General features: G+C 43.2%; 1 protein-coding gene across 1 annotated transcript in view; it reads left to right on the forward strand.

Moving 5' to 3' along the window:
• Positions 1–26,953, forward strand: part of MALRD1 (MAM and LDL receptor class A domain containing 1) — a 2,333,045-nt gene that overhangs the window by 862,007 nt on the left and 1,444,085 nt on the right. Inside the window, exons 16-20 of the mRNA XM_086939858.1 lie at positions 1,094–1,253; positions 8,144–8,201; positions 10,592–10,885; positions 13,566–14,041; positions 18,082–18,177. Coding sequence (XP_086795984.1) covers positions 1,094–1,253; positions 8,144–8,201; positions 10,592–10,885; positions 13,566–14,041; positions 18,082–18,177 — 1,084 coding nt within the window. The remainder of the gene's footprint in view (positions 1–1,093; positions 1,254–8,143; positions 8,202–10,591; positions 10,886–13,565; positions 14,042–18,081; positions 18,178–26,953) is intronic.

The raw sequence follows: 26,953 nt of genomic DNA on the forward strand, positions 1-26,953 counted from the left end.
TAAAAGTCGCTGTGAAAAAGCTCACATCCGGTTCGTCCAGTGCAAATAAAAGTCTCTTGCAGGTAATTTTTATGAATATATTTTAAGTGTTTTTTCAGTTTTTGCAGGGCATGCTTGGTTGGGTTGAATTTGTGAGCAACAAGGAAAGCTCACGGGGGATGTCTCTGTTGGAGAACAGAAATATCAGACAGGAAAGAAGCAGCTAGAAGCTTGAAAGCAGAGTTTATGGTAGAAAATTCCAAAGTAATTGTTAGATTAATTTTCTAGCAAAGTCGATGACAAATCTTTCTTCATTAAATGGTAGAGAAATACACATTGTTTCACAACAGAAATTCGAATGCCTTGTGTTGAAAGAAGAAAAAGTAGGCCAGGTATACTGCGTGATTATTGAATTATGTTTAGGCTTAACATACATGACACTTGGACCAGTCAGGACAAACGTTCTCTTTCTTTACCTTCTTTAGGGAGCTTCCTTCAACCATTGGCTTCTTTTGCTCTGGCTCCTCGAGCGATTGGGTTGAAACTTTGCCAATCACTTCTTGCCTACAGGAGTATTTCGATCTCTCCATTTTTTTTCTGTTGGAGAGTTTTCTTCTCCACAATAATGAATATAACCCGTCATCTTACCCATTGTTTTCGTCAATTCTTGTTCCTAAATGTACCCACCTTTCAATAGTAACTTCATAGACTTTTTTCTTTACCCCTTCGACGCTCATGACGAGCTCAGATCGTCATGAGTTACGCCTGTCGTACGCATGAACCGCGGGTTTTTTAAAAAGTCAGCGCACAGCGGGAAAAGCCGCCACGCGCATGGTGTTAATATAACTAGTTAGGTGGCCCATGATGGAGCTTGTAAGTATTTAGAATCTGTTTTGACCAGGATTTTGGACGATACTCTTTTCCATTAAAAATCCTTTTTGGATACATTGTTGTTACTGCATTTTAGTCACAAGGTGGACAGATTAATGCTCCAACATAATTAATATAGTTGTGTCAGTGCATTTTCTGTACAGAGAGAATAATCTGTAGAAGCCATTATTATGGCATGGAAGGGACGTCCACCGTATACATGCCTTTTTTTTTGATTTTACAGTGATGGATTTTTGTAGTTTTGAAAATGGAGACCTGTGTGAATGGTATCAACCAGCAACAACTTCCTTTGGAACGGACAATACATTCCAATGGGGCCTTGGACAAGGAGTGAACAGTTACCCCGGTGAAGAGAAATACAGACCATCAATAGACCACACGGTGTAAGTGTCCTTTTATTGAGCATTACAGCTGCACATATTCATGTTATTTGATCCACAATGTCAACGCTCACCTCATGATGTGATGAACCAGTGAGTATCTATTAGAAGCTGAATTATTACTTGGGTATGGTGGTCACCCACCTCGAGGAATTACAGTGACTTGCCAGAGTGATCCCTGAAGTCACTAAATTACCTTAAGCTCAACTACCTGGCAGTTAAGCCATAGAGCATACTGGCTTCACTTTTAGGGCACTGTATAAAGTATGTATGCCGCACAAAAACAGTAATAAAATACAAATAAAAAATTATAAAACTCGCCATATCAATAAATGCTGTATAAACAAAATTACATCAAAACAACTAAAATCGAATAAGGAAAATAGAAGAGATTAATTTTATAGTTTTAATTTCAAATTGCACCAAAAAGCACTAAGTCACAATAATAATCTACAGAAGAGGTAGACTTGAATGTGGCACATATCAGGCTGGCTGCAATGGAGTGCATATCAGATACCCAAAGTGGTTCATCCTGGTCAGAAACTTGGCATTCTAACTTAGGAGCATTTTTACGAAGGCTTTAACTCCTCTTTTTTGGCCAAAAAAGCGGACATTAAACTATCGCCTTATTTATAAGAGGGTGCTAACATGCATAATCGCATGTAAGCACCCTTTTTCCCAATGCCTCCCTTTGCATCTCTAATGAGATGCAAAGTGGGCGTCACTGGGCGTACCCCGGATGGACTTCCTTGCAAATATTTCTGATGTTCACATCGCGATATTTACAAAGCTGCACCAGCATTTTAGCACACGTTTGTTTTTGGAGAAATACGCTGTTTTCTGCAAAACCTAACGTCTGCTAAAATGCAGACTTACCCATCCCTAACATTGGGGTGGATTATGCTGATCCAACCCTGTGGAAAACCAGCCATGTTCCCTGCAAAACGGCGATAACCTCGCTATCTCTGGAATTTGTATTGCCCTGGAGAAACGCGTTTTTAATAACGTGCTACCAGGGCGATAAATTCCCTAAATAGCCTGCGATAACAAAATTATTGCTAGGCACGGCCAGCGATAATTATCACTGGCCGTTGATAATGTACCCCTCAATAATTTTTATGGACCTCACAATCATGAAGCTGTGTCCAAGGAAGGTGCATCAAAATCAAACACTTTAGCCTTTAGGTCCCCTGACAGCTCTGGGGGTCTTGAAAGTCCACACATTTTGTAAGTCTGAACCTTCCATGGTTTCGGGATTAGCTCCTTAGCATCACTTAAGTCTTTCAAGACCTGATGGACAGCAATTAGGGGCCAGGACTGACTTCAGCAGAGACCACCAGTCATGTCCAGTACGTATTATTCACACACAAGGTCAGCCACCAGATCCTTGGAATTCCCATCTTTGTCCTGGTTGAAAGACGGATGAGCGCACAGCCAGATGTGAAGTCAGGGAAATGATCAATCGTCTCCTCTGTGGTCACCCAAAACCAGTTCAAAGGGTAGGTCGTTTCACAAGTTAATGAAGTTCTTGAGTCCACTCTACTGGTCTTTCTACAAGGAGAATAAAAACACCTCCAACACAAAGGGCTTTTTCCTCCTCTGACAGTAGTTTTCACACCTCATCGAGGTGAAGTACTAACTGGCAACTACTAGACAAATGGAGAATGTAGCCTATATGAGTTTTGGACAGGGAAAATGTAACGTTCGGTAAGTTACCTTCCTTTCATATTTAATAAAAATGAAGTGGATTTTTAATAAATGAAAAAAAGGTTTTTGAATGACATCTGTATCTGTTGCCTTTCAAATGTTAAAATCTAAGGATTATACTCATCACTTGGACATTTTATAGGATTCAGCTACAGCTCTGCCAGAGAAAATAGCTTCTAGGGCCTAGTCACTGGAGGTATATTGTATTTTCGTTTCATAAATATTCCACTCGTAAAATATTAAGCACCATTCCTTGTGGACAACAAGTTGTACTTAGTGTGACATTAACTTTTAAAAGCAGTGTTTCCCACCTGCCAAAAAGGATAATTTTGACAGATTTGTACAGCCGGTTTTCGGTTGCTACAGTCTGGCTACACAGGGTAGGCCTGAAGCCATTTTTTCTCGGCCACTGAGTGGATGTCCCAGTCAGATGCTGCAGTTCACAACTGGCATTAGCTTTCCTCGCCATATGCTATGGCCTCAAAGAAAAGTTAAATATGCCAGTTAGGTTAAAGTACATTTTGCCATGTTAAAAGTGGGAATACAGGCAATTTAGACTTGGTTAGCAGGGATAAAGTATACAGCTAAAATAGGTTCCAAAAAAAGCATAAAGATAATCTTATTCAAAATTCAAACATATTAATTTCTTTATAATGGTGTGTATTGATGTATAATGGTAGAAACATTGAAATATGAACCTAATATTCTATCGATACATACATATGCAACATGAGCAAGAGAACACTTTTATGATTTTGGAGGAAAAAAAATAGTGGATGTTCATCATATAGTAAAGCCGTAGATGTGACGTGTTGGTATATTTTCCTGTTTCCCAAATAAAAGTTCAGTGACTCTTTAGCCATAATAGCATCTGTTTTGTATTTTAAATGTCACAATATTTTCCTGAGCCAACCTTAATAATATTCACATTTGAAACAAACCTACTGGGACAGGTTAACACCTCTGCTGGCCTGCAGCATGTAAAGAGCTACCCTTGAACAATAGGCCGATTTTGAAAGGGTTAGCCTCCTCCAGGAGAGGGAGGAGTAGAGGTTGAATTTGTGTAAGGTGATTAATTGCATCATTGCCAAGCTTGGGCATGTTGTTCTCTCATAGGCAATGGGAAAGCAGGCAGATTGCAGGGAAGGAACCATTCCTGGCTGCAAAGAGTCAGGCTCAATTTATCCTTGTGAGAAGTTCCCCGAATGCTCTCTGGGGGTGTGGAGGTGTTGAATAGCCCAGTAGCTACTCCCAGGAAGTATTAGTCAAAAATGGATCAGTGATGTGCAATTTGTAGACTTGGTAGAAATTCCAATTTTATGGAGTTCTCAGACTTTACTTTTAACTCCTGCCCAAGAGCAGAGACATTAAGAATAGGTAAAAGCACAGAAGCAGTAGGAGATGGGCAGCTTTCTGATTAACCCCTGTCTGGAGTGAAAGGATAATCTAGATTTTTATACTTGGAATCTAGGCGACTTGCCCCCTCCACTCCCTCTGGAGGACAATAGAGGGTGAACATGCTTATGCTTTTGAATGGGGAGTTTTCCTTTCAAATTCTGTGGACTAGTTCTAGCTGTGGGTGCTGTAGAAGTGGACATCCCCCCCTTTTGAATGACACGCATAAGCACACACACACACACACACACACACAAGATGTAGTCTGCTTTGAGCACTGCTTTAGGAAGGGCAAGGAAACTACCAAGAGCTGAATGGTGGTGCGCACTCAGGTTCCTACAGCACCTACTCCTTAGCAGTGGGATCCATGGGTGATAGAAAGCCTCATCCAGATTATTCAGGAGCACCATCCAAGAATGTAGGGCTAAGGAGGCCCTTAATGATAATCTTGGTTTATGGACCAAACCCGAAAATAACAGGGACAAAAAGGTCAACACAAAATAACCCATCGATTCAGTAAACATTTACGGTTCCCATCTGTTCCTAAAGTGTTTTTTTTGTCTACTTGGAGCTCTGGAGCACCGCCATGCATAATAGAGCCCCAGGTCCAATCTTCCCAGCATGCTCTGGTATCCATTGTTCTGTTGTTACACTCAGAGGACCAGTAAGAATTCTAGTGTCCACAGAACTTTAGCAATAAATGGTTTCCACCCCTATAGAGATGGTTAACACCCAAAAAGCATTTTCCTTATGCTCAGATGAACACTGTTATATCTGACATCCTTGGGATGGTCTTTCCTCAAATCTTTTGCCTTTTTGTCTCCCATTTTTGCTGATTCTTTTTGTTGGCCTTAGGACTCTGAGCACTTCATCAAGGTTAACCAGTGCTACAGTCCATGTGCTTCTCTCCTAAACATGATGATATTGTTATATACCTGATTGGCTTATTTGTTTTACTAGTAAGTCCCTTGTAAAGTGGTCCACCTTATACCCATGGCCTGTACTTCAAATGCTACTAGTTGGCCTGCAGTACTAATTGTGCCACCCACACAAGTAACCTTTCAAACCTTTATCAGGCCTGCTGTTGCAGTGCCTGTGTGTGCAGTTTACTTCCACTTCAACTTGGCATTTAAAACTACTTGCCAAGCCTTAAACTCCCCTTTTGTTACATATAAGTCACCCCTAAGTTAGGCTCTAAGTAACCCTCAAGGCAGGGCGCCATGTAAGGAAAAGGTACGACATATACTTTTTTGGTTCTACCTGACCAGGTAGTGACAAACAGTCTATTTAATTTTTCACTACTGTGAGGCCTATCCCTCTCATAGGCCAGCAATGGGAATTCCCTAATGCACTTTTAAACTGTAATTCCTAATCAGAGAGGAGTAGCTTTTTCATGTTTCAAATGTTTGGAATGGTCTTGATAAATCCTCATTACTTGTGAAGTTGGATTTAACATTTCTGTGTTAAAAAATGTCACGTTTTTGAAAGAGGACATTTATCTGCTCTTAGCTCTTTTGAGCCTTATAGCCTGTCTCCAATACACATTTGGGCTGGGTGACAGCAACACTTTGTGCATTCCCTCTAGACAGCCATGAACACAGGAAGGTAAGGCCCCTCTGCATTCTGAGCACTACTCTGATTTCTGATGGGTCTTTATGGGCAGCTAAGAAGGGAGGGGACTACACTTACACTTCAATAGGTAAGCTACTATCCACACACAAAGCATTGAATTACACCCCCCTGACCTCCTCCTCTTACAGGGTTAGCCTTGATAACTGGACTTGGTTGAAAGAGCTCCTTGTGCACTTCAGAGAGATGCTTTAAAGTCCCTCCCTACACCAAATAGCACTTTTGGGTATAAGTACTGGGTCTCTGACCCCCCACAAATCAGACACCTCTGGATCTTGTACTGAAACACTGTTAGAAGGACTGCTTTGCTGCTTAAAGGAATCTGGACTGCTTTTATGCTTGGATTGCTTTATTGCTTGCTGCCCTGCTATCTGCTGCTCCCTGACTGAAGGGGAGCTGGACTCTAACTTCCCTCCAAGTGATTTCCACAGGCTTGTTGGCCGCCTGTTTTCTGAAGCCTCAGTAACACAAAAGACTTCCTGCAATCCTGCTGGCACTGCTGGACATTGCCTTCTGTGAGTTATACCCTTGCCTGAAGTGCCCTTTCCAAGTTCTGGGCTTCAGAAGTGGGTTCTGCAGCTGTTTTACTACAAAACCCAATTCATCGTCCCCTTTTTTCCAATCGGAACCCACGCATCGCCCTTCGACGCAGAGGCTCTTTGATGAAAGAGGTTCTACTGTGAGTGGCCTGACAATAATGCTTTGCACTAATCGGTGATGACGACACATTGTCTTCACTTCAGTGAAGCTCTACAATGACACAGCGACCAAACTGTGTTGAAAAGATTCACTCATCATTCCCTCAGCGTTGATCCTTGCTCCTTCTAAGGTGCTTTCTAAGCGGGCCCAGCATGGGTCCTGGAGCAGGCCTTCCCTCCATCATGGTTGGCCTGAACTTTCGATTTAAACTGGTCCCTTGTGGCGTCAAGTAACCTTTTAGGGCTACAGACTTCTAAGCATTGTTTTTGCATTTAATCTTTAGAAATTCATATCTTGATTCCTACTGATTGGATTTTTGTGGTTTTCCTCTTGTTTTCCTCAGATAAATATTCTTTCCTTTTCTAAACCTGTGTGGGGTATTTGTGGTGTATTCATTGTGTTATTGTGTGTGTGTGTGTGCATGTGTGTGTGTGTGTTACACAAATAATTTACACATTGCTTCTATGGATTCAACTAACTGCTCTGTGCCAAGCTACCAGAGGGTGAGCACAGGTTATCATTTAGTGTGTATCCAGCTAGCCCTGACTAAAGAGGTGGCTCATGCCTGACCTGGGTGCCTACCTCAGCCAACCAGGAATCCAATGTCTAACAAATACCTTCTTCTACCTTCTGTGACCCCATGAAGCAGAGGGGCTGCCCCAGCTGCAAGAGCACAAACATGCTCACTGCCGTCTATGAGAAGGGATGACCCTTCACATGCCTGTGTTAGTGGCAGAGTGAGGCTGAAGAATGCAGGTAAAGCACTGAGGGCACAGGCTTCCCCATCTGATACCGAAGAAATAAATGCTGGGGGGTGCAGGGGGAGCTAGTTTGCCAATATACAGATGCGCCAGATGTTAGAGGCCGATGAAGAGAACCCATGTCTGTCCTCTGAAGGGGGCACTTTAAAGTGTTGACAAAGAAAATAAATTAAACAATGGAAAAGTAAACTTTTCATAACGGAAGCTGTAGCTGCTTTCCAAATATTGCCCATGGGCATAAGCTTGCCCCATATGCCCCTGCAAAGGAGTTAGCATATGTATATTTTAAGCTTGTGGTGCACCCAGAAGCAAAGTTACAACGTATGGTGATTTTGGGGTCTGACTGTAGAATGGCATATTTCTCCTTTCAGCCCTATCTGTTTCCAAATGTAAGCACCCTACTTCTCGCATTGCCAGCAACACTGATCTCGGGAGAGATTTTCATTAATTTCAAGAACTCATACAGCTAGGCTTTTGTTCTAAAGTGATGAACTAAACTACATGAGGCCAATAAGGTCTTGGTTCTCTGTGGTAAACTGTGTAATGTTACAAATAAGACGCCTCATGAAAAGTTCACTGTTTTGTACTGTTTACAATCGCAGGCCGCTTAAAACACAAATTTACTTTTTACTGTAGAAATTCAAAACAAGATTATCGTTTGGGTTATATTCTGAAATGTTTTCACATTTTTGAATTGTTTAGTTTACATAAGCGCTTCTATTACACTGCAGAGTGTATGATAACACTGCTGAAAGAGACAGTAAGCTTGAATTTTTTATTACTGTGTATCACATATTTGGTTTAGGCACATGGGGGTTATTGAAGTTTCAGGCATCATGTACTGTTGAAGATGCCATCGACATAGGGAACCTAGTTTGCATCTATGGTATTATTTGATAACTGCGACTGTGACGAACCGACTGACCCGAACGGCAAAGACAACACACCTGAGTACCCCGGGGCACTTCCCGGCCCCAGCTTGTGGGATCCCTACTCACAAGTCCTGGGCAGAGCTTGAGCCGAGATAAGGGAGTGGTAACAGCTGAGGGGGAGAGAGAGGCCTAGAGAGGAGAAGGCAGCGAGCTGGAACCATCGCGGGAGACAGTGGAGAGGAAGACGAAGCAAGAGGCTGGAGAAAGTCGATACGAAGTCGAGGAACAGACGGAAAAGAACCAGGAGACGGGACCGCTACAAAAAGAAGCCCCTGGAGAAGACGGGACGTGGTCCGAGGAAGGCGCTATGGACCGCACCGCCGGGATCCCGAGGATTGGTCCCGGCCTCAGGCAAGTGCTCAAACGGGCTGGTAACACGGTGGTGGGTTGCTGGGGAGTCCAAACCAGCTACGCAGGGTTGTAGAAGGGGCGAGTAAGAAGCTACCGGGTTTTGACAAGGAGGGAGTAGGAAGAGAAGAGAGACCAGCTGAACTATTTACTAGGGGAGATTCTGGGTTGTAGTGAAGGAGAGCCGGCTCGTATCTCCCGAGAATGCCCTTTATTTCTTTAACTTGTAAAGTGAACAGTCCTCAGGAGAAGGACCCTTATTAGAAGTAACCAACCTACTAGTTGTGTTTACATAAGGACTTCGGGACAGAAGGGTAACCGTTTCTTTTGATTCTTTTTACAGAGGACCCGCCCGCTGGAACCAAAGGAAGAGAGAGAGATAGCAGCGTCAGAGAAAACGCCAGAACACCGGAACATTCAAAGACACCTGTGACCCTTCGAATTGTATAACAAACTAATAAAACTCCTTTCTGTATACCACATCAAGCCTCACCCCTTTTTGAACAGCAAGATAGTGGTGTCAGAAGTGGGATCAAAGGAAGACCATCACACCGCACAGAATAAGGAAAGGTCGTAGAAGCCGGTCCCAACCAGCAACAATGACCCAACCCATTGGGATAGAAGAGATGTTGGCCCAACTGGCTGACGGCCAACGGCATTTACAGCTCGTGGTGGAATCACAGTCCACGGACGCAAAGAAAGATAGGGAACACCTACAAGAAGCACTGCACGCATAGGCCCGACTCATGGCTCAAACCCAGACCCTACAGGACTCCGCCATACAGCGGCTCACTGATACCATTGTGGCAACAAAAATGCATCCGAATGTGCCAAGTTCAGTGCTTCAAAAATACAAAGCCGGTGAAGACCCAGATTTTTTTTCACTAACTTTGAACGGGTAGCGAGTACAGCACAGTGGCCAGAAGAGAGGTGGGGTCAATATGTTGCGCCCCTACTTTCGGGAGAACTCCAAACAGCCTACCAGGCTGCAAATCCCAGAGGTACCACTCCCTATGCCACCATAAAGAAAACGATACTGGAGAGACTTGGGTGCGACCAGGAGCAGTATCCCACCCGCTTTCCCAAAGAGAAATTGCAAACACAGGATAACCCTAGGGCCTATTTTTATCCATACAAGATCTAGGCGCAAGATGGCTACAACCCCATACCTCTACGAAAGAGGAAGTAATCGAAAGGGTCCTCTTAGAACATTTCATTGAGGGTCTCCCTGCCACCACCCGGGCCTGGGTAAAACAACATCCTAACTTAACCGTCAACAATGCCATGGAATTGGCTTGTGCGCATCAGAGGAATCCAGAAGTATGGCCGTTTACACCCCGCATACCCAATGCAGTCATACACCACTGGAGAGCGTTCAACCCGACTCCCCAATCACCCCCACCAAGACCTCTTATAGACCACAGATTCCTACCCCAACCCCTCGGAAAAGAAGGGACTCAGATACCCCAATGCTTTAACTGCGCTGAATGGGGCCACATCGCACAGAATTGTCCACAAAAGATGAATAACGGGGAGCCCATGGAAGTAGGATACACTAAAGACAGGGTCTTGTGGGCGGGAGAAGGCAAGGAAGCCTACCATCTTTCCCTCCAGATCAATGGCGTCATGACTCTGGTCCTGGTTGACTCGGGGTGTCGGCATTCTGTTATCGCAGAGGATCGGGTCGAACAGACCCATTGGCAAAAAGGAGAACGGGTATCGATTAGATGTGTCCATGGGGACCACAAAGATTACCCCGTGGCTATAATCACCCTAGAATATATGGGTAAAAATGGATCGTGTAAAGGTAGGAGCCATCCCCCACTTGGTAGAAGAAATGATCATAAGAACCGACTATACCGGCTTTTAGGTTCTGCTTGCAAAAGCCATTGAGGAAAGAGAAGCACACCGCTGGCTACGGCAGGCCCCACTGTTCTCCTCTGAACTAGTAGCGGGTGCGTATAAAGAAAAGAAAACGCGCAGGAAAAAAAGGGAAGGGAAGAGACAGGCTGTGCTGAATGGGCAGGTTAACCCATCCTCCGCTTCCACCTCTTTAGGTACCGACGGGGAAACTAAAACTCCAGCCAGTTTTAGAGCCGAGCAGCGAGAGGATCCCGCTTTAGGCCCTGCCTGGGCAAGAAGCGTAACCGACGAAGAAAACCAGGTAGGACTTTGTTTTGTTGTACATAAGGGTCTGCTGTACAGAAAGGTTAAATGAAATGATGAACCGGGATACCAGCTTCTGGTGCCCCTAGCGTACCGCACTCAGGTACTGTATCTGGCACACAACCAAGCAGGGGGGGGGTCACTACGGGCGAGAGAAAACAGAAGAGTACCTCCTGAGATGGTTTTACTGGCCGGGGGTTTATTCCGATCTCCGTAAGTATTGTGCTGCCTGTGTGAAGTGTCCACTTTTGAATCCTCCTCACATGCCTAAAGCCCCTTTGTGTCCCCTCCCTATCATCGACGTCCCTTTTACCCAGGTAGGGATGGATTTGGTTGGGCCGCTAATCACATCAGCCCGAGTGTACCAATATATTTTGGTCCTCGTGGATTATGCAACGCGATATCCTGAGACTATACCCCTGTCCAGTATGACCACGTCCAGCGTAACCCATGCCATGATCACTTTCTTTAGCCGAGTGGGTTTTCCAAAAGAACTGCTCACCGACCAAGGGACCTCTTTCATGTCCAGACTCATGGCCCAGATATGCACCTTACTGGGGGTCAAAGAGATCCGCACCTCAGTCTACCATCCCCAGACAGATGGCCTGGTGGAAGGCTATAACCAGACTATAAAAACAATCCTTAACCCCTTCCACACTCATGACGAGCTGGGCTCGTCATGGTGTAGCCTCCTCAAACACTGATGACGAGCCCAGCTCGTCATGAAATAAAGGAATACAGCAATTCCCAGCACAGGAGGGGAATTGCCTTAGCAGCCATGGAGTTAAAAAGACTGTGTCAGAAACAGGTAGGGAGTGGGACAGGCAATTACCCCTTACCCTATTACATATAAGAACGCACACCCAGTCCTCCACAGGTCACAGCCCCTTTGGACTAGTTTCAGAAGGAAGCCCAGGACTTTAGTGGACATGGCCGCTGAAAGATGGGAGGAGGAGGACGACGAGGGGAAGACCGTATTAGAGTATGCTCCTAAGCTTAAAGACAGACTAACAACCCTCTGAGACAGCGTCCAAGTACATCTCAAAGCAGCCCAAGGAAAACAAAAAGCCACCTACGATAAACAGGCCACTCTTAGGCATTTCCTTGTTGGGGACAAGGTCTTAATCCTGCTGCCTTCCTCTGACAACAAATTGTTAGCCCATTGGCAGGGCCCTTACAGCATCCTAGCACAGGTAACCCCTGTAACGTATAGAGTGGACTTACCCCATACAGCCAGAGCAGGTCAAATATATCACGTCAATCTATTAAAGAAATGGACAGACGAACCAGAAGCCCCTGTCGAGGTGCCACCCAACCTCTACGTCCCAAACTGTACACCCCTAGACATACCATTTTCCTCTAGGTCCAAAAACCCCGGTAGCACAACGATACCTTGTGGTGCTCACTTAACCAAAAAACAAAACACCTCTCTTAGTAGACTCCTCCATATCCACCAAGACATTTTTTTGGAACCCCAGGGAAAACACAGATAGTGCAACACAACAAAGACACTGAGGGAGCCCGTAGAACGGGAGGTTGAGGATATGCTCCGAATGGGAATAATTGAACCCTCCAGTAGCTTATGGTGTTCCCCTATCGTTCTAGTCCCGAAACTCAATGGTTCCATTTGTTTTTGTGTGGACAATAGAAAGCTAAACGAGTTATCCCGTTTTGACTCCTATCCTATGCACAGAGTAGAAGAGTTACTGGACAGATTAGGAAACGCCAAATTCATGACAACGTTAGATCTGATGAAAGGATATTGGCAGAAATCCCTCACACCCAGGGCTCAAGAGAAGACCGCATTCGCTACCCCATCCAGACTATACCAGTTCCAGGTCCTTCCCTTTGGGTTACACTGGACCCCTGCCACCTTTCAGAGACTAATGGACAATATTTTGAGACCCCACTTTGCATATGCAGCAGCATACCTGGACAACATTATCGTCTATAGTGGCACCTGGGAGGAACATCTTAATCACCTAGGGGAGATATTCACCTGTCTACGCACATCTGGACTGACAGCCAACCCCGAGAAAAGCATGTTAGCCACAGACAATGTCCGTTACCTTGGGCATCATATCCAGGGTAGGCAGATTCGTCCCCAAGTGGACAAAGTAGAAACCATCTCCTCTCTAAAGAAACCCACTACAAAAAAGGGTATAAGGGCCTTCCTGGGTTTAGTGGGGTATTATAGGCAGTTTGTTCCCCGATTCTCAAAAGAAGCCGCACCACTCACGGACATGCTAAAAAAAACACAACCCAATACTGTCACTGTGTGGTCCCCGGAGCACACCCGAAGTGTTGACGGCCTCAAAGCCCACCTATGTCAACATCCTGTATTGAAGTGCCCTGACTTTTCATACCCGTTCACTTTACAAACAGACGCCTCTGACCTTGGCCTGGGGGCTGTCTAATCCCAGGAATCCTCTATAGGCATTTTGCAACCGTGGTCTTCCTGAGCCGGAAACTGTTGCCCAGGGAACAGAAGTATTCCACCATCGAAAAGGAATGCCTGGCTATCCGCTGGGCTGTCCAGGCCCTTCAATACTATCTCCTGGGCTGACCTTTTTTCCCTACTTACTGACCATGCACCCCTGGTTTGGTTGGCTAGACATAAGGATACCAATGCCAGTATACTACGTTGGTTTTTAGCTTTGCACCCCTTTTTGTTCCAGGTCATTCACCGTCCTGGGGCGCTGCAATCCAACGTGGATTTCCTTTCCCGGACTCCTGTGGCCGCATGGCCTGATCGGCCATGCCTAGAGGGGAGGCTCTGTGACGAACCGACGGACCCGAACGGCAAAGACAACACACCTGAGTACCCCGGGGGCACTTCCCGGCCACACCTTGTGGGAACCCTACTCACAAGTCCTGGGCGGAGCTTGAGCCGAGATAAGGGAGTGGTAACAGCTGAGCGGGAGAGAGAGGCCGAGAGCGGAGAAGGGAGCAAGCTTGAACCATTGCGGGAGCCAGAGGAGAGGAAGACGAAGCAAGAGGCTGGAGAAAGTCGAGACGTAGTCGAGGAACAGACGGAAAAGAACCAGGAGACGGGACCGCTACAAAGAGAAGCCCCTGGAGAAGACGGGAAGTGGTCTGAGGAAGGCGCTACGGACCGCACCGCCGGGATCCAGAGAACGGGTCCCAGCCTCAGGCAAGTGCTCAAATGGGCTGGGAACACGGTGGTGGGTTGGTGGGGAGTCCAAGCCAGCTACGCAGGGTTGTAGGAGGGGCGAGTAAGAAGCTACCGGGTTTTGACAAGGAGGGAGTAGGAAGAGAAGAAAGACTGGCCGAACTATTTACCGGGACCATGCTGCTGGGGAGATTCTGGGTTGTAGTGAAGGAGAGCCAGCTCGTATCTCCCGAGAATTCCCCTTTATTTCTTTAACTTGTAAAGTGAACAGAACTCAGGAGAAGGACCCTTAGTAGAAGTAACCAACAGGCTAGTTGTGTTTACATAAGGACATCAGGACATAAGGGTAACTGTTTCTTTTGTTTCTTTTTACCGAGGACCCGCCCGCTGGAACCATAGGAAGAGAGGGAGACAGCAGCGACAGAGAAAATGCCAGAACACCTGTGACCCCTTGACTTGTATAACAAACTAATTAAACTCCTTTCTGTAAACCGCATCAAGCCTCACCTCTTTTTGAACAGCACTACAGTGACATTTCCTTCTTGTGCGCCCCTGTAGTTTGTAAGGCCCTTTAAAATGTGTCCGCATTGCTATTACCACCAGACGCGTTCTTGATAACTCTAATTCCTCAGTAATATTTAGTTGTGTGTGTCTTAAAGCACTTTTTAGAACAAACAGTGTCTGGTCATTGGTTATTAAGTGCTTGTCTTGAGTTTGTTTCATTGCTGAGTTTTGAGTCTGTGGCAAACAGCTCCTCCATATATAAGCCTTAGACTGCCCTGCCTCACTCTCTTGATAGTCCAGTCTAAAAGGGTAGTTGGTGCCCTGTTTGTGGGTCTGCAGTATGGGTACCCAAGCACACGAGAAGTGACAGACCTTGATGGTTACAACTGGTGTCCAGTATATTCTATTTGTCCTGTGACGCCCCGACCTGGATTCTTCACAAGTGCCCTATTCCTTTGTGTTTCGCAGTTGTCTTATCTTAGGTGCCCTCCCCATCCTCTCTTGTTATGCAGATCGCTCTGTACCCCACGGTGGAGTTTTTCAAACTGCCTGTTTTGTGGCTTTGACCTCCCTTTGCTTTATCTCACTTTCCGATTGTCCAGGCAGTATTGAGCAGATGGATGAATTACTTGAAGCTGCTGGCAGTAGCAGCATTCATATCAAGAATGGGACAACCTCTGAAAAGGCAGCCTCTGCTGACTTGTCAGGCTGTTGAGCCATCCAACAAATGATAAATTAGAACAGTTTGTGCAGGTTGCCCAAAACCATATTTTAACTTGTGTAGATTTGAAAGTATTAGTGGATCTGCTTCAGACTGTTTAAAATATATTAAATAAAATAGATCAGTTTCCTTCAAAGGCAAGCGTATTTTTTCTGCAAGGAGTGTGCATCGATACACGTCCTCAACTTCTAAATTAAGGGGGTGTTGCTTTGTTGTGAAGCATTCACACAATTGGTATTACATAAATAATTATACTTCGAAAAAATGGGTGAAAAATAGATCAATTCTGAAAAAAACAAATTATGTTGTCTGTATTTATTGTTGTCTTGCACGTACTCAAAGCAAATCAGGCTGATGAAAATAATTCCAGTCTCCTACAGAATGGAAAGCAGAGAACAATACATTCAGCTCTCAGGTCTTTAGTCAAATCCATGCTATTTTTAGTCCACCTTTAAAAATTATATTTGAGATCTTATACCCTATTACCTCATTTAAAGCCGAAATGTTTAATTGTACAAAGATTTGACAGAGAGCTAATAAGAGACAAAATGTTCTTCTATGACAGTGAGGAATGCTCAATTAATTGCTGTTGGTTTGCCCTGTTACAAAAGCAGAAGTGCAAATAAAAACAGCACAAAACAATTACAAATGTTCTTTCGGTTCTTTCAAGTAACAAGAGAGACTGTTCAGCAACTATAGCCGAGTATAAATACTGCAGGAATAAAGATTCAGTTTTCACAAGTTGACCTCGCACACCAAAGGCTGTATAACAAACACAATATAATTGTTCAATCAACATTCATTTTGTGACCAGGGTAAAGTCAAACTGTTCCCCCAAGAAATTAGTACAAGCCAATTTTTCTTCGTTTTGTTCTCTTTATTTGTCGAAACACTCGCAGATAAAAAATAGCCAACGCGTTTCGTCCGAAACCGGACTTCTTCAGGGCTATATTTAAAAAGATACAAAAATATATATTACAATGTGTAAAATTTTATCAAAACATACAAATATTCAATGCAAGGGATCATTTATAGAGCACCAGACTAATTCAATATGTACAATTTATGAAAAAAGGACTTGACCTAGTTGTTCACATTCCAGGGAGAACATACGCTGTTACAAAACACTTGGTAGGCCATTTGAAACAAAATACACAACACAATGTGTTTATAAAAGCTCAATAGTCTACAGTTTCTGTTCACACTCAAGAGTTGAGAACCGACAACGTCTACTGTCTCTTCATTGAAAGCTACATGGTAACAGTCAATTGCAATTCTTTGTATCCCAAACAGAAAGTCCATGAAACATAACGTTCATTTTCAAGTTCCTGTATACATACGGACGATGTGGCATTGTACATGGGTTATAGCTGGTCTTGTTAATAAGTAGGTAGTTGAGGCTCAATTCTCTGCACAAATCGCTGCTAATAAATGTATGTCGAATATAGCAGGCATAGATCAAAGTATGTGCAGATAAGGCTTAACATGTGTCCCCATGCAATTGTACAACTAGTTCAAAATTTATAAACATTAGCGATGAATTACACAGGAACTCCAAAAAGTTTATAACAAATTTCCAATACCTTTGCGTAGTGTGATCCTATATTAAAGGTCTTATCCGTCCTGGCCGGTGTACCAATAGTGAAATTTCTACAAGTGAAATATATCAGTATTTTAGTGATGTTAGTTTCTGAAAAGAGTTTACACATAGCAAGAGTAAGCCATTACTGTCTGGAGTGCTTATTAGGCTAATCTAAATCATATATCTCTGCACACTGAGGTTATACAACAAGCCCATCACTTTTGGGCCCCCTCATCAGAGAATTGTATATCATTTAGAGAAAAATGTATCAGATGGAAATGTGCACTTACTATGGTTAAAGAGTAGGCAGATTTAGTTAGACATCCTTTCGTTTAGGGATCCAGTAAAAGTTAGCAAGAGAATGAGAGTAAATGCCTGGAATTTAAAGAGAAAAGCGGCACAGGTTATGTGGCAAAGTTTAGTTGGATCCAAAAGATTATGCTAAGATATTAAGGCGTAATGATATTAATATCTGCATTTACCAACGTCTGGCGTTATTAATTAAATAATCACTGAACTGCAAGTTATTAGTAAGGCAAGTTATTTAAAGGCAAATGCCAAGAGAAGCCAGTCACATAACGTTAGGACAGGATGACAGTATGGGCCCGAGGCCATAGCCTGTAATAATAATAGAAAAACGAAATGCTAGCGTGTCCGCCATCTTAACATAGTCATGCTTCCCAATTGCGTTTGAAAAAATTGGTGGGAGCAATGGATTGTATAATGGTCTTAAACCCAAGCAAAGTCCAGGCGATCGAAAAGTAATGAAAAGAGCATCCAAATCGGTATTTTAAAGCCTATGACGAGGTGACTGCCCAGGGCTTACCTTAAATTCGGCGATAAAGATTCAGTTTACCTATTTTTTTGAAGATGTATTGATTAGAGCTGATCTTCATCCTAGGTCCTTCAATTTGTTTAGTGGGAGTATTTCTGCTTTGAAATATTTTACCCCGCCCAAAAAACTTACTGCAATCAGGCTAAGTATAACTGGAAAGAAACATATGGGAAAGTTTCCAGAAAGACCAATTCTGCATGTTTATCCCTAAAAACTACACGTAATAACCACAGGACCCACAGGAAGTGTAATTCCATAGTACGGAATAAATGCGATACCTTCGGACCCTGTTATGCTTAATTTTAAATAAACTGTCTACATTCGACTTTTATTTATTATTTTGGCTCTGAATGTCACAATATGTTTGGACAATTTCCTAACTTTATTTTACAGTATTCCCACAATCTCCTTTCTTAAAGTACTCCTCCCTCTTTAACGAAAATGTACTATAATCACCTTGGAAATAAGAAAGGTCTACTGCAAACAGAGATCAACATGCAACCATCCTCGTCAAGGTAAGCGGTGTACCACTTGGCTGTAAATGTATGGGATGTCCACTGCCCTATATATATATCCGTCACTCAGTTCCTGATGGATGCTTGAAGACCCATGATACTTGATAACATTAGGGTCGATTGCATTGCACTAGTCCTATGCCACGGTTCAAAATATTCAATTAAAACCCCTTTGTTCATATGTCCACTCTCAAAATTTAGAACCAAGTATGCACTGAGAATGTAATGCATTCTCTCACTTATACACATGCATGCACACACACTGCTCTATTCACACCATAAACCTGGCAACATTACTTTCATACCTTCTTCACAAAGACACACATGATTACTAACCTGTGAGACCACACATCCTCTCTTACAGACCATTTATTTTGCATGGCGACGGCGTGAACAACCGCTCAGAGGCTATAACATGGTTGTGCGGGCTGGTGCAGAGTTGTACACATAATTTTTATGTTCTCAAACATGTATAGTATAGTGGGCTGGTCCCACGTGTTCAGGTGACATAGCAGACGTAGCCGAGTTGAGTTTGATGTGGATTATTAAGTCTATAAGTAGAAGTTACAGCAAGCCCCACCAGGAGCAGCCTACTAGCTGCTCAGCCCATCTCCCAACTGACAATGCTCACACCAGACACCCAAATATTCCATTCATTTCAATCACACTAACATTCTACACGGAACACTCACACTGGCTGAGCAGCTAGTTGAAAGGTGAAAGGGAACATAACAGCATAACATGAGAATACTACATATCCTCTCCCCTTTATATTGAAAAAAAATAGAACCACAATAACATGAAAACAACTATACACAGCAATATACAAATGATGAAAGCAGTCCAAAGAAGGATGAAAGAATAGAAACACATAATAACACCATCCTCCTCCTTTAATAGTAAACAAAGAAAAAGTAAATAGCACAAGAAGAACTCACATACAACAAGTGAGCAAGACACACATGAAAAGAGTAAAGGGAAAAACGTACCCCAAGACTCCACACAATGGATGGACAACACCCAAAGAAGTACTCCTCAACTAAGGAGACAGTGGCCAAAACACCACCCCTCATGGAAAGGACCATGCAAAGATGGGATTAACCCATAGGCTAAGCAGGGTAAAGACTAATGTTGAATGGGACTGGCTCCCAAAAGCATGTGCAGCACAAGAAAACAACGAAGATGAAGCACAGTGTGACACACGCACACATTACGTCAACGTGAAACACAGGGTGATTTACACACAACAGGTCGATGCAAAAGCACAGGGTGAAGCGCAGGGCGACTTAAACACATCAAGGCAAAGTGAGGTGCAGGGTGACTTATACGCAACATGAGAACGTGACAAGGTGAGGCGCGGGGCGGCTTACACACTGGACACAAAACAAGGTGGAGGGACTGACACCCAAAACGCACCCAAAGTAGTGTCCAACACACATAAATGGGGAATAATAAAGGACAGGCATTCTAATAAAACAAAAAACACTTTGAAAGAAAAACATGGCAGATGATACTTGCAAAAGAGACAAGTTGCAGAGAAGATGACCACCTAAGATGCTTGTAGCGACATTTGAATACAAAAGTCTGGTGTCCTCTGAGTGTTAAAAATCAATGAAGACAGCTAGTGTGTTAAATGAAAATCATTGTTGCAATAAAAGTACCTGTGTCTTCACGCTGATCACCATTAACTACCATGGAACAAGCAAAAAGCCATAAAATGAAGACGTTCTCCGCCCCTCTGCGTTTCCGGTCAGCTTCAACATTGGAGAAACCTTATTTAAAACGTGGTTGGCAAAGTACTGGAAAAACTGCAGATTCCAGTGCACACATACAATGTTGAAAATCCGGAGCCTCCGAATCAAAGATGGCGGCACGCTGAGCACACTATGCAAGTGAGAAGTGTTCATGCACTCCTTGTCTCTTCAAACTTAAAAATCTAATGTGTTAGAAAAAATAAACCAATTTAGAACCCTGTGTGCGTGCTGCCACTAAAAAGAGAGATATGACCCAACTGTTTCCTTATGTACTAAACAATCTCAAGCGGGCTGAGGAGAACCACAACCTGAGTGGAGCACTGCGTATTAGACAACAGAAGTTGTTTCAATATATTAATCAAAATAGAATCAGTTGCTCAAAGGCATTGCAATTTTATCAAACCTTCGTGTTAGCTGCTTATCACAAGCGAGATATATCATGAACTTACATTATACAAACAAAAACCATTATACTTTCCATTATAATACATCTTTCGAATATTCATTAATCATTAAATGTGCAATGTCCAAATCAAAAACATATAATCCAATCAGCAAATTTCCAAATTTACGCAAGAAAGTCCCAATGCATTTCGGGTTCCAAAGCTGAACCCTTCATCAGGGGCTGATATTAGAAGTTTGTTGAAACTGGAAGTATCCAAATGTGTTGGCCACAGGAAACCTACAACACAATGAATGGCATTTTGATACGAAACACTGTCATTCCTCATGTTACAGTATCAATACACATAAGTGTGTTTAGAATTTGCACTCTCCGTGAATTTAAAAACGTGAAATGGAAGACAACAGTGTGAAATCAAGTTTAGTGCAGATAAAAATCTGACAGTGCCACCTGTAACCAATGGATTGATGTTTTTGTAACAAACTAATCATCTGTGCAGTTTAGTAAAGTGCTCAGGAAAAAGAATTATAGTGAACGTTAATGCCAGCCTGAATCTTTAACAGAAATTGCCGACTGCCACTCCTCAACTGGGTACGATAACATGCATACTGGGAAACAACAAGATTCTTACCCGTCAATGTGCTAAACGCACACTGTTACGGTATGTGATTCAGGGAAAGCCAAGTGTGTCCCCCTGGGTGCAAAAAATATGGTATCAGATAAATGTGTAATCCTAATAGTCTAATCCAGCTCAGGGTGGCTCACGGCATGTGGGTGGGCACAAAGATGCAGTGAATTGAGACTTGAGCGTCACAGAGATAACAATGGAAGGCCCGTATACATACGTAGAGGAGGGAAGGGCGCGCATAGGCAGTAACAAGCGCCTAATTTTTAAATGACAACATGGCGGTTGAACTGACAAAAGTCAAAGGGCCCCCCCAGAGCAAATTAATTAAAATGTATACTCACAAAAAGTCCCGCAATAGTTAACCTAGCTTCCTTCAGATCCGACAATGACGGATGCACTGCCAAAAGCATTTTCCAATGTCTATGAAAACGTCGTTGTGTACGGCATAAGAAAATCCATAATGCACATTGTAATAATCTCAACATTTTCCTTGGGCAGCAGTAGCACTCGACACAAAGCTGTAGAGAATAGTATCTTGGCTGACACAGAGGCACACTGAGTAGGAAACACCCTTCAACACCCACTCAAAGGAAAGTCTTGAACTTGAACGCAGACGTAGATGATAAACTTTTAGAAATACCATCTCATTTAAAACAGAACAACTTCACACGCACTGGGGGCAGCAACAGGTTACCTTGCTTCTAAAGGAACTGTAGACGTTTGATGTAACTTAAAAAATGTACAACAGGCTGCCTTAATAACACATATCCAAGAGATGAAAGAAGCATCAGAGCACAGCAAGTCTGGTCTCGGGCTGTCCGGTGTAGTGGACACTGGTAGGGCTGTGAGGCATGCTTGACCAGTTTCTTTTCCTTGAGTTACTTGATTCTTGTTTCAAATTGCTTACTTCTTAGGTCCGTCAGCTTTAGCTTAACTCCTCTTAGTTGGCATGTTGAGTGTAGGTAAATCCCGTCAAGATCGTCGCAAAAATGTAGTGGGCTGGTCCCACGTGTTCAGGTGACATAGTAGACGTAGCTGAGTTGAGCTTGATGTAGTTTATTAGGTCCATAAGTAGAAGTTACAGCAAGCCCCACCAGGAGCAGCCTACTAGCTGCTCAGCCCATCTCCCAACTGACAACACTCACACCAGGCACCCAAATATTCCATTCATGTCAATCACACTAACATTGTACACGAAACACTCACACTGACTGAGCAGCTAGTTGAAAGGTGAAAGGGAAGATAACAGCATATCATGAGAATAATACATATAGCACCTACACTTAGCTCGCAATCTGTACAGGAAGTGACATCACTCCTCCCCCTAATCAATGGTGGCTGCAATGGACTTGCTGAGGTTGTGCCAAAGTCAGGCATGCCTGTGCCTGGACCGCAACAAGAACCCTGGTCCTCCCCTCTCCAGCCACTACCCCAATGCATCTCTCTGTGCCCTCAAACCAAGATACTCTCCACACCCTGCTGTCTCAACGCATCACACAAGACAAAGGGAGTTTTTGTCTTTGAATTCTGCAAGCTTTCATGCATTTACCTACTACCAACACTCACTGCACCCGCACCAACATCACGCAATACCCCACTCTCCTTCACTCACATAGCCCTGCAACCACTCACGTAACAATTGGCATGCGCAAACATGCATCTCAACATTTGCTCACTCACCAATCATGCCACAGATATCTGTTACCTTCTGCATGACAACACCCCGAGATACTTATCCTAATGAAACTTGGCTGAACCCTGCATCATCAATGGATATCACCACAGCCACCCCCTCTGACTACAAGATCACCAGGCAAGCCTGACTGCACATTTCCAATTCAGCTTAGATATTCCTCGTATTTGGCTGTCGCAGTGCCTCAACGGTAGGTCCTACAGAGATATTCATACATGCAGAATGTATTAGGCAGAATATTTCATGAAAGTCCAACACAGCACTGATAAATCTAACAAGTCACTCACAATGTAACAAGTTACTATGCATGACGTAAGATAATTCTCTATCCATACTAATATAATAGAGAGAGAGCCCAAACCTTTGAGGCGGGTAATCTCAGGAACCACAGCACCAATCACAACACCCAATACAGCGTTGGAAAGGGCAGTTGCAGCAGAAGGACATAGGCTATGCAGACGCCACCATATACATTTAAAAGGTAAAAGAACCGTGCCAGCAAAGTAGTCCCTTGTGGGCGTGTCTGCGTTGTGCTGTGGGCGTGTGCTGGGGACGTGACAAATGCTGGGGGCGTGTGGTACGTTCCACCCTTCATGCATTGTCTCATATTGTGTGCTAATCCCACCCTGCTCCTTTTAAATACCCCTACACCCCATAATCATAACCCACCCTTACTCCTTAAAATACCCCAGCACCCTTAAACGCTAACCATCTTAACCCTATAAATATACCCTGTACCCCAAAACCAAAACCTATCACTAAACCCTAAAAATACCCCTGTACCCCAAAACCCAAACCTAGCCCTGAACCCTATAAATACCCCTGTACCTCAAAACCAAACCTACCCCTGAACGCTAAAAATACCCCTGTACCCCTAAACCCAAACCTAGCCCTGAACCCCAAAAAACACCACTGTACCCCAAAACCCAAACCTACCCCTGAACCCTAAAATACCCCTGTACCACAAAACCCAAACCTAACCCTGAACCCTTAAAATACCCCTGTACTCCAAAACCCAAACCTACCCCTGAACCCTAAAAATACCCCTGTACCCCAAACCCAAACCTAGCCCTGAACCCTAAAAATACACCAGTACCCCAAAACCCAACCTAGCCCTGAACCCTTAAATTACCCTTGTACCCCAAAACCCAAACCTACTCCTGAACCCTAAAAATACCCCTATACCCCAAAACCCAAACCTAGCCCTGAACCCTAAAAATACCCCTGTACCCCAAAACCCAAACCTATCCCTAAACCCTAAAACTACCCCTGTACCCCATAACCCAAAACTATATCTGAACCCTTAAAATACCCAAACACCCTAAAACATATACCTAAGTACCCCAAAATATATACCCCTATACCCATACTTACCTTATCCAAACATTAAAAAAAACATGCTTTTACCATTCATGCATTTGCAACGAATTTCGTTGTAAATGTATGCGTGGTAAAAGCATATAAAATGTAATGCCACGCATTATAATGGCATTGCGGAGTCATGGTACTTTCATAATGAAAGTATGCAGAGTGATGGTATGCGGAAAAAAAGTTGCGGAATAATGGGTGTTTACCCTCCCCCAGTAAGTACATTGGTGGCACGGCGGCCCACATCTCCAGCAACAAACTCATATTTTTTCACCACCCATTTGAAAAATGCACAGGTCTCTCTCATTGATGGCCAGCACCGACATACACTTTTAGACTCACCTCCCGCCACAAGTTCTAGAATTGCGAACTTTAGAGCTGGGGAGCTATGTTTGAATCTCGGCATCAGCTCAACATCCTGAGATTCCAGGCAAATCGCTTTGTCTCCCCGTGCCTACCACAAATGAATGTGTTCTTCTGTAATGTAAATTGTGCTCATGCCATGTTGTCGAGTTCGCGCTATATAATATTGCAAGGAAAAATAAAATAGGGAAACTCGAGTTCACACACTACTGAACCCGCACTCTTAAGTGCATCAGCAGTTCACTGTGAATCGGAGCGTTTCACAGGTCTGTCACAGATAAGAAATGCTATCAAAACGAAATCCTACAAAACAATATACTACTGGCCGGCAGCAATTCATACCCGGATAACATCGGGACGGGCTGCTAGTTTAATGTAAAGCTACAGAACAAATTAAAATGAGCATTTCACAAATTTCCACCACAGTACTGAGAAGACAAATTGGAAAACACGCTGCTGTTTTCTGAAGTAGTCACCATTAAACACATAGCAAAACTATTGTGACAGAGAATACTGCACATACTTATTCAATGGAAATGAAAACTAAAATGAAAATGCTCCCTCTCCGCAAATCACCATGGATAGTTCTGAATGTAAATTCAGACACCAAAAGTTCAGTAGCGATGTATGTATGTATGTATGTATATATGTATGTATATATTCACTGAAAAAACCATAGGTTATAGACCATATATAGTTAGGAATTAGCATTTACAAAACCATATTTTACTCACACAAAACCATTGAAATTTCATATATAGTTAGTTGCCCTAACTATATATCGCGCACCCGCAATCCACTGCTGATGATGTCACATATTACATCATTCATGACATGGTCAGTGACATCACTGATGACATCACTGATGACATCTCAAATGACATCACTGATGACATCATCCAGTGACTGTATGTTGCAGTAAAGTAAAAATATGTCTTACATATTGAAGAATGCGTGGATGTTTAAGTGTCTGGATGAAGGATTTAGTAGGTGCATGACTGACTGTATGAGAGAGTGAATAAATGTGTGTCACTGAGTGCATGGGTTAGTGACTAAACTGTCTTATTTTGTGCATCATTATATCTGTTGTTCTGTATACTGGTGCATGTGTTGATCAGTAGCTATATGAGTAACTATATGGGTTATTGATTGTTTGCCCAAGTATTTGTATGGGAGACTGAGTATGTGTGTGAGTTGATGGAAGGTGTATGACTCTGTGCATAGATGTGTGAGCAGTTGATTCACTATATGTATGGGTTCAAAAGTGCATGTGGAAACAGCTGCATGGGCAGTTGACTGTGTGCATGAGTGTATTGCTGAGTGAATGGATATCTCAGTGCTACATGTCAAAGTAAGTACATATGTAAAACACAGTACATGTGAGAGTAGACATATATAAATAACTGTGCAGAAGAGCCAGTGAATGTGTGAGTGGCTGCATGGATCATTGAAAACTTGTATCAGTGATTGTATAAGAGAGTAAAAATATGTTAGAATATGTTTGAATTAGTAAGGTGTGTATAACTGTATAGTTGAGGAAATGGAGGTGTGATTGATTCTTTGCATGACTGAGTAGGTGCATGAGTAACTCCGTGGATGAGTGACAGTCTGTGAGTGTCTGTTTACACTGAGTGTATCTAAGGTTATATTAGAGTCTGAAGAGGTTCATCGTATTATCACATGAATGATGTCATCAGTGATGTCATCAGTGATGTCATTTGAGATGTCATCAGTGATGTCATCAGTGATGTCACTGACCATGTCATGAATGATGTAATATATGACATCATCAGCAGTGGATTGCGGGTGCGCGATATATAGTTAGGGCAACTAACTATATATGAAATTTCAATGGTTTTGTGTGAGTGAAATATGGTTTTGTAAATGCTAATTCCTAACTATATATGGTCTATAACCTATGGTTTTTTCAGTGAATTTTCAAGGTTTTGCAAATGCTAATTCCTAACTATATATGGTCTATAACCTATGGTTTTTTCAGTGAATTTCAATGGTTTTTTATTTGCAAATATCAAAAGCTGTAAAATGTATTTTTATTCTAATTCAAAAATATATTTAAAATTTTTGTAATTTAATGTTTTTAATTATATATTTTTTTTAATTATTTTTTTTGTTTCGCTGCCGGTTCGCGAACCGGGAAGCTTTCCGTTAGCTCAATTTGATGCCGCGACCCGGTCCGCTAACCGGTAAACGTTCCGTTTGCGCAACTGCCGCATTAGAAATCAACATCGTGACGCGTCGCGGAAGCGCAACATATCACGTTGTCGCGTAATGCGTCTTATGACGCGCCGCGTTAGCGCTCCCGGAAGTGCTCCGGACCGCGAACCGGAAGCGATCCGGGGCGCAGCGCGCAGCGCGTAACGTGAGCGGAACAGGTCATGTGACTTGTTTATAACACTTTTCATTGGTTCATTTCACTTTTGGTTTCCTAATGATGTAAGACTAGGTCATGTGACCTAAAAATAACACTTTTCATTGGTTTAGAACTTTTTTTTTCCCAAATGATGAAAGCCCCCACCTTTTTTCTCACTCTGACTTTCAACTTTGAG

This window comes from Lissotriton vulgaris, chromosome 10 (genome assembly GCF_964263255.1).
Source record: "Lissotriton vulgaris chromosome 10, aLisVul1.2, whole genome shotgun sequence".
NCBI classification, from domain to species: domain Eukaryota; kingdom Metazoa; phylum Chordata; class Amphibia; order Caudata; family Salamandridae; genus Lissotriton; species Lissotriton vulgaris.